The sequence below is a fragment of the Chenopodium quinoa genome, unplaced genomic scaffold, assembly GCF_001683475.1.
Source record: "Chenopodium quinoa cultivar QQ74 unplaced genomic scaffold, ASM168347v1, whole genome shotgun sequence".
Taxonomy (NCBI): Eukaryota; Viridiplantae; Streptophyta; class Magnoliopsida; order Caryophyllales; family Amaranthaceae; genus Chenopodium; species Chenopodium quinoa.
This window is the reverse complement of record NW_018744469.1, coordinates 5,032,832-5,041,658: the sequence shown is the minus strand read 5'-3', so window position 1 is coordinate 5,041,658 and position 8,827 is coordinate 5,032,832. Positions and strand designations below refer to the sequence as shown.

General features: G+C 35.3%; 1 protein-coding gene across 1 annotated transcript; it reads right to left on the bottom strand.

Moving 5' to 3' along the window:
* On the bottom strand, nucleotides 1-7,679 carry LOC110697588 (zinc finger CCCH domain-containing protein 11-like). Its single transcript, XM_021874974.1, has 8 exons — nucleotides 7,280-7,679; nucleotides 6,664-6,748; nucleotides 6,390-6,530; nucleotides 6,177-6,265; nucleotides 2,019-2,207; nucleotides 1,775-1,905; nucleotides 1,598-1,697; nucleotides 1-766 (listed from the first exon to the last, which is right to left on the bottom strand). Exons 1-8 carry the CDS (start codon nucleotides 7,451-7,453, stop codon nucleotides 557-559), a joined length of 1,119 nt encoding a protein of 372 aa, XP_021730666.1. The 5' UTR covers nucleotides 7,454-7,679; the 3' UTR covers nucleotides 1-556.
* Between the last annotated feature and the right edge of the window lie 1,148 nt (nucleotides 7,680-8,827).

Below are 8,827 nucleotides of genomic sequence, written 5' to 3'. Positions count from 1 at the left end.
AAAAAAACAAACAAACAAACTAATGCTGAAGATTAATCATTGAAATAAAGCTACAACATATAGCAAGCATTCATATGCAAATGGTAAGTTACAAAAAGCCAAAAGACCCAATAAGTGATTAATGTCCAAACTCGAAAATAACCCAGGCATAAAAAAAAACACTAGATTGAATTATTAGTAATCTTGGAGACTCAAAATCACAACATATATTCCCAATACTAATGGCCCGATTCAACAACCACTAAATGCAGCCTATAGGTATATAAATACCCCCAAAAGGGAGGTACAGACCTAAATCAGGGGTGTCTGGGTGTTTACAGTGTGTTTTGGACAAGTGGATTTGAAGAGAAAGAATGGGAAGGAAAGTAAGGGATCCATTTTCCTAATTGAATAAATATTGGGGGAATAGAACCCAAGGAAATGAGAAGGATCCAATTTCTTCAGAAGTTGGAAAGATTGGAGGGAAAACACATGCCCTCTTTTCCCTCCTTCAACCTCCACCATTGCTATCCAAATACACTATAAACTAGTGCGGACAGCATGAAGTTTTAATTGTTTACGCACTGGGACCAGGCTCCTTTATTTGTATAGATGTTCTCGACAAACTAGCTTCCAGCTCTTCCAACTCATCCATATCCAGGTCATCGTCAATGTCACCCAGACCATCGTCGTCGTCCTCATCATTCACTGCACCTGAACTGCTAGGAGCAGCAGTATCACCATGAGCAGAATTGACGTGGTCCTCTTTACCAGATTTCTCATTTACCTGAAATCCAAGTGAAAGTAAATATTTTACTACGATTCACCTTCACAACACTTGTTTGTTTCAACTACCAACATAAAAAATGAATTCTTCATATTCCCCACAACTGCATCACCAATCATTACATGCTAGCAATTATTCATAATCCAAACCAGGTTACAAAAACAAAAACAAAAGAAAAGAAAATGACAAGCATGCAATCCCATGGAGATAAACAGAATTTCAACAGCCAATATACTAACATTCCCTTCCCAAAATAGATAAAAAGAAACAGTTAACAACAGTGATAGAAATGTGGATATTGCAAAATGCTGTTAATTAGATGAATATGATTAAACATGACTTTCATCTCCATAAGAGGAAGATAGAGAAGGCTAATTGCAAATATGAACATAAGAACCAATCACAATATACAAGGACTAGTGATACAAGAAAATATACTAGAGGAAAAAAAAAAAAAAAAAAAAAAAAAAAAAAAAAAAAAAAAAAAAAAAAAAAAAAAAAAAAAACGGCAGATGTTCAATCGGAGTGCAAAGCATAAACAATCCCATGTAAATCCAAGCAGCAAGCATCGCAAACCCACATCTTTCTCAAAGCCATTTAAGTATTGATTTATTTTTCATCATGTACAGCTTGGTGGGCATATGATCAACAAGTATTCATGATATCTTACATGCAAAAGGATGATAACAGTATCTCCCACCCAAAAAAGGAAAAAAAAAAAAAAAAAAAAAAAAAAAAAACCTTAGGCTATTCAAAGATTATCCCAAATTACTGGGATGAAAAATTAGGTCAAGGACATCATTTCATAAAGAAATGGAAAATAAGACCTACCTCTGTTTCATTATTTTCAGATTCTTCCCTTTCATATTGATCCCATGCTCCAACATCATCAACAAATAAGCTAGCATTTGACAAAAATAATTCTCGTCCACTGAAAAGAAGGAAAATCACATTAGATATACATACTATCTATGAGAGAAAAGTAGATGACCAAGGATAAAATGATACCTCATTCTATCATTCTTGGCTCTCTCTGCACTCTGAGAAGCCATGCTAGCAGCTTTTTCATCTATCTTTTTCTGCTTCCATTGTTGAAACAACTCTGTAGTCATGGGCGTGGTAGACTTCACTTTTGCTCGCTACAATTATTTAAAGGAAAGGTTAGCATATTCATTCACTATAGAGAAGCCAATTCATTTCACGCAACTTCTAAGCCACATAGATGCCAATGAACTGCAACAAGTATTATCACCTGCTCCTCAATCTCTTCTTCAATAGGCATCTTATCAGCCTCTTCCTCTAGCAGAGCCTTCATCTGAGACTTTAGTACATAACCAGGTGGAAGAGCATGCCTATAATGACAATTTTTACCACCATTTGGACATACCCAGAACCAACCATATTGTTTTTTCTCCACAGCATCCAAAAAATGTTTACATACCTGTATAGATCCTCAAATAGTTAAATAATAAACATATTTAAATAAACCATTAAAAAAACAAAAAAAACAAAAACAAAAAAGCGCACTAGGAAAAATATCATCGCCATAACAGACTGAGACAAATAAAGTCGACGTTAGAGGGAAGCACAACCGAAGAACAAAAGGGCCACCGTATGCCCAAATTGCCACATTAAATTCATCAACATAAACAATTGCCCTAAAGAAACTCCCATCAATAACGCAGATCAGAACCAGTCCAGTGAGCTGGGATCAAACACGGCTCAAACTACCTCAGTCACAAAATACATGCAATTCAGAACTTCTGAGACGGTGGGATAGACATAACAAGGAACAAAGAATTTTTTTCCTTAGATTCGACTTTTATAAAATGAGTAAAAAAAATTAAAAAGCATCCACATAACTTTAGTAATGCTTTGAGAATATTTAGAATTCATGGCCCTTCACTCATGTCTTCTTTAACAAAACTGAACTCCTTCTAAGTGAGAGTAATGTAGTTGATTACAATAACCAAAAATAGAAATTGTTTTATTTTGGGGGGGTGGGGGTGGGGGTGGGGGAAGGGGGTTTGGTTCACTGAATTATATCTATGCTACTGGGTTAGATGTTTTATACAGAAAATAAAAATTAAGTTTAAGCTATGCTACAGACTTGGATTTGGGTGTTGTGTTCAACACGGTCTCGGAACCTTCTACACTCAAATTTCATAAAATTTCTTTAAGGCCGCTATATATTTGGGTGTGATACCGCGTCGAAGTGTCAGAGTATCCAACCGACACTCAGCGTCGGAGTAACATAGAGTTTAAAAGTAATTTAATAGCTAGAAGACATTAGATAATTCCTCCGCTCTTTATTTATAGCAACATTTGACTTTCATGCTAATTAATGCATAACTTTGACCTTCAATATCAAGATTAACCTGACATTAACAGCATGATTAGATCACATTAGATGGTCAAACATTATAAATATCACTACACCATATAGTATAATCACAAGTAACATAGTAGTCTTCTTAGGGAGTATAGTGTTAAACTGTTAATTACTCCCCCCATCCCAAAATACAAGTCATTTTAGGAATTCCCATTTTATCTAACATACTGTTGTTCTACAACACCAAAACAATATAAATTGTCATTTGCTGATATAAAAATATTAGTATAGGTTGTTTACATTAGCAATATAGTATTTTATGCCACTTTACAATACCATCGCAGTTTTAAATTAACTTTCCAAATACATCTGAAAATTGGTATATTACTTATGTTGGATAAAAAAGAAATCAAATAGATTTAGAATTTCTTCTGCAACGTTCAGCTATGCCTTCAGCTATAGCTGTTACAATTCACTCATCTGTGAGGCGCCACAGAAAAAAGGGGAATCTGCTCCAGAATGGCATTTTTACACAACTAATAATTATGTAGTCAGCTCATATCAGTTACTGATTCATAAAAAGGATATGGAGGACAATATGGTAAACTTATGTGAAATTGTGAATTGCAATCACTCGTCTAGTTCAATGAATCAAAGGAGTACTAAATCTCCAAATACAGGCATACAGCCTATGGCCCTATCAGAAATGTGAGTGAAAAGATTTGGAACGGAGGCAGTTCAGTAAATAGGCTTCAAACAATCACTAATAAAGGCGTGAAATAGGACTTTCTTCATTTTCCAAAAAAAAGCTGAATCTTATACGTCCTACATAAGTAATATTACTTTTGATATTGCAAGTCTCAGAGACATTTGCAACTACGAAAATTTTTTGAAAACAAGACAACAAAATTACTAGTTTGAAGACCACATACAACATAAAGTAACTACAGCTTTATATCACCGTAGCTTCAAAAATTGTAACCAAAATTTATTTTTTATTTAATTGATCAAAATAAACAGTTTTTGTTCAAACTGCAGACCAAAAACTTGTACACTTCATCTTTCTCCAACGCTGCATACCAGCTAAGTTATGTGTATTACTTCCTATGTTCCCTTTCAATCAAACCATTGGCAATTTTACACTATTCACACCTAGTCATTTGACCATCTTTTGTGAAAAAAAAAAAGGAAAAATATAGTCATGTACCCATGTGGGATCTTGTTAAATTTGTCTCAATAAAAACTTTTGAACAACTTTATATTATTTTTAAAAAAAGATAAACAATGTTTTTACAGCATAAGATGTGCATTGGCAGACATGAAACTCCAATGAAAAAGAACAAAGGAAGTATTTACTTGAATCTAAATTATGTTTGCCATGAGAATTCTTAATAATCTAAGTTAAAAGGTAAACATGACAAAACCTACAGAATCTCTTCAGCATTAGCCCAAAGCTCTCCCTGCTTTCCTAACAAAGTCAAAAACTTTGTTCTTTAGACATCTAAACATATCATCTTCCTCTCTAGACCAAAAAAAAAAAAGGCTTGAACAAACAGAATCAACTATATTCAAATAATATCCGATTCAAGGTTACAAGGTACGCAGTTCGATTCAAAACGTAGTACGGAAACAGATACGAGGCACGCTACCCATGATGAATCCGGTACGATTGGGTACGAAATAAATAAATTAATAAAATATATGGGTGATTTTTATTATAAGATTTTGATTTGGAAAATAATATAAAACGTAGTTGTATCAGTCCTAGCTTGAATTTATGTGGGTTGGTGGATTGCTTTAGAAAATATACTTGTATAATAAAAAGCCCAAAGATTTAAGCCTGTTTGGAATAGAAATCTAACCGCCACCCTATGTAGTACAAATAAATAAATAATAAATAAAAATAAAAATATCATTTTAGACTTAAATCTTACTAGTACTACTGTGTAAAACAGAAGAGAGGAGAGAGAAAAAACTACTCCTAAGATATAAAATCAGAAGAGAGAGAAAATGCATTGGAAATATCGGGAAGAAACCATTGAACGTTGCATAGGAAGATAACCGCTTAGCTGCTACCAGAGTCGCCTCCTTCAGCGATCCAGATCGTGAACCCCAGCGACTCAAGTCGCGTTTGTTCCGCGTTCCAATACGCGCGACTCAGTTCGCAATTCCTGGCTACGTACCGCGAACCTTGTAACGCTGATCCGATTAACATTGGGGAGAATATTTTAGGGTAATTCACCCACCATCATAGTATCCAACACATAATCTATAACAATTGCTTGATCCTCAAGTAGAAAAAGGAATAAAAAAAATTCACCTTTTTTTTAACAGCTGAAACACTGATACAACACAGCCACCACTCATTTCCTCAATGAACATTTTGAAAGCACACTCTACAAACGTTTTGAAAGCACTTTAATTCATTTAGATAAAGCTAATACTTCAAAGAGTTCTAACTAGCAGCCAGCCATCTGTAATTATTTTTTTTAGCATGGATATGAGTTAGCACTAAGACATTATACCTACTGAAACAATATCATCTTGCAAATAAGAAAATCATTTGCCCATTCTTTGGACTTTATAATTGTTTAAAAGAAAAGTTGGAAGGTGTTTTTGGAAGCGTAATCTAAATCAATTGTTGATAGATTATACTAAATTAAAATTCATCAAGTTAACAATATATATGCTGAATAGTCAAGAAGTTTGGCAAGGATCGAAAACATATGTAAGACAACTCTAAGCAGAAGAAGTATCAATCAAATGCTCTCATACATCATAATAAAGTGCAATTTCAGTACTTCAACAATTTGTGATAGGTGACATCTAAGTCAAAAGTCTAAGAGAGAATAATATAGTATAGCATTACTCAACTCACATTTCAAGTAGAAAATTCACAGCTTCATAAACAATGGGAACCTCACAATGCAAGACATTAACTACTCATGCCAAATGACACTTTACAATTACAAGACTAACTTGACAAATAAAAAAATTTATCACAACTTGAACAGGGGATGAGGGGCGTAGACCAAAGATTACATTTAAACATCTAAATAACAATGAAAAAAGACTTACAATATCAGTTGGTTTGTTCTGATTGTACTCCTTGCTCTTCTCTGCCACAGCTTTTTCCAAGGTTTCTAGATCCCATTCCTCCATTGTTCCTTGAAAGAAAAAAGAAAAAAGCACACGATAAGCCAATCAGCAAACAAACAAGGCAGAGACAATAATACATGCAGTTTAAAACATATTTTAAACCGGAAACTAACATCAAATACAATTACTCACCATCATCACGCTTATCTGAGTAAACGTCAATCTTCTCTCCTTTCCTTTGCACATTTAGATCATGTGAAAATTTGCATTTAAAACCCTTTGTACACTGCCCTACCTTAAAAAATTCGCACAGTATAGACTTGGGATCAACACCTGATCATGCACAAAAGCTAACAAGGTAAATACTTTCACCAAAAAACACGACAAATACAATAAACACAGAATAAATTGGTAGATGGTTAAGAAATAAATAAATCCATCATCAATAAAAAAATGAGGCTATTACCAACTGGAACTTTGGGCTGGGTAACAGCAATCTTAAACAAATCATTCAACTCCTTTTCCCTTGCCTTCTCTTCTTCTTTCTTTTTCTGCAAATCAGACAACGAACATTATTATTGACTATATGCCTATACGCGTGCAATTTTAATACCATGGCATACTCAGACTTGAATGCTCAGGAAATTTCATTGCCAATCTAAAATCGACAAAATGTAATCCCGAAATTCAAATACTGTTGCTACACACAAAAGTAAACCCCAGTGGTTTATGATTAGATTTCTCAATATGCAAAAGCCCCATCAACAAAGGTAAAAAAAAAAAACCCAGCAACAACAATGACAAAGAACCCAACTATTATACCGAAAATAATAAATAAATCAGATGTTATATCCTTACTACATGAAAGTAAATACAATTTAACAACTAATTCCGAAGAGAGTGTACCCAATATGAATCAGTTCAAAAATATTGTCATCATATATTCACTAATAAAAAAAAAATTAAAAATATAAGGAACATAAAAATTTGGCAAATAAAACAAAAAAAATCGATAACAATTATAAACTGCTGCATGAATTGGAAAAAAAAAATAAATAAATAAAAATTGAAAGACAGAGAACCTTAGCATCAGTCTTTTTAGGGTCAACTTTAGGTTGGACGGATTGTTTGAGGCTCTGAACATATTTCTGAACATTTTTGCTCTTACTCTTGTTCTTAAGACCAAAAGTCTTATCCTCAACTTGTTTCTGCTTCTTCGCTAGATCGGCCTTCGATTGCTGCTGTTTCGGCGGCATCTTCTAACGATTACGGCGTCGGAGATGGGGTTTTGGTGGTTCTCCGGTGAAGAAACTCGCCGGAGTTTTGTGAATTTTGGTCGATTAGTTTTTTGTGAGAGTTTCTGGGGAGGAGGCCGAGGAAGGGTGAAAGATGGGGGTGGAACTTGGAAGAGTCCGACTGTAAGGAAAAAGAGGTTTCCAGAAGCAACAACCAAATTTTTATTTGTGGAATTGGGCCGAGAGGTAGTTTCATATAAGGACTGTGGAGGGATGACATAAGTTAACAAACGAGAGGGGGCGTGCAATATCCAATCCAAACTATTCGTGGTATATTCAATACTTGGTTAGAACCCGTGCGATGTATAGTTTATATAAAATCTGTTTCGAAGTTTTCTGTGTCCCTTGGTAGAGTTACAACACCAAGACTGGATTCTGGACGCCTGTACCTGCAAAACAATGGAAACTTCGGTTGGGTGGAGTTCCGCCTCCGATGATCAAGTTAAAACGTGTATCGAGTCTGTAAAAAGTGCGGAAAGTAGAGTATCTTCTCGGATTCCAAGAAAATATCTGCAATTAATGATTGCTCTGTTTTCGTATATATTTTTTAATGTGTTCCCAGGTGAGAACATCTCCCTATTTATAGGGTCTCGAAATGCGTGCCACCATCCTAGGTTACAGAAACCTGGGAATGGTGGGCTATCTCAGGAATTGGGCCAGGAAGGCCGTCTTTTTCCCAATGATTGGGCGTGCCACATGTCAAGAGAGGATTGGTTCCTTTGAACCTCTCTTAAGGTGACACGTGTCACCATTTGATTGGTCCATGTGGCCTAGGGTATTTTTACCCAAAACATTTGCCCCTCACAGTTGTGACGTGACGTGCCACGTGGCATCTGTGACACTTGTCACTCGATTATTGGCGAACGGTTTTAACCGTTTGTCTTCCAAGGAAATTACGAGGATGCCCCTTGAATTACCCTTCCTTAAATAGCTTTTTACCCTTCCCATTTTTGGACATTTCCAAAAACTTAGAGAGAAAGTCAGCCGTTTTTTAGAGAGATAGAGTCTGACAACCGCCTGCATACATCCAAACAAATTGCCTTCTTTTTTCCACCATATACAAACGGTGAAACGTCTGTGTTTTATCAGACAGGAAAGTTTGAGAACCGTCTGTACTACTTGCAAGCAATTCTTCCTTTTCAAGGGGGTACATCCGGCCATCCATCTGTGCCTTTTGCAAGCAATTCTGATTTCTGTTTGCTAGATCAGCCGGCCAACGCCTGACTATATTTCAACACACCTTAGAGGTATCGTCTCCCCTCTTCTCAATTCTTTCATATATTTTCGTTTGTGTACATATTTTCCAATAAATGGATTCACCAACAACACACATGA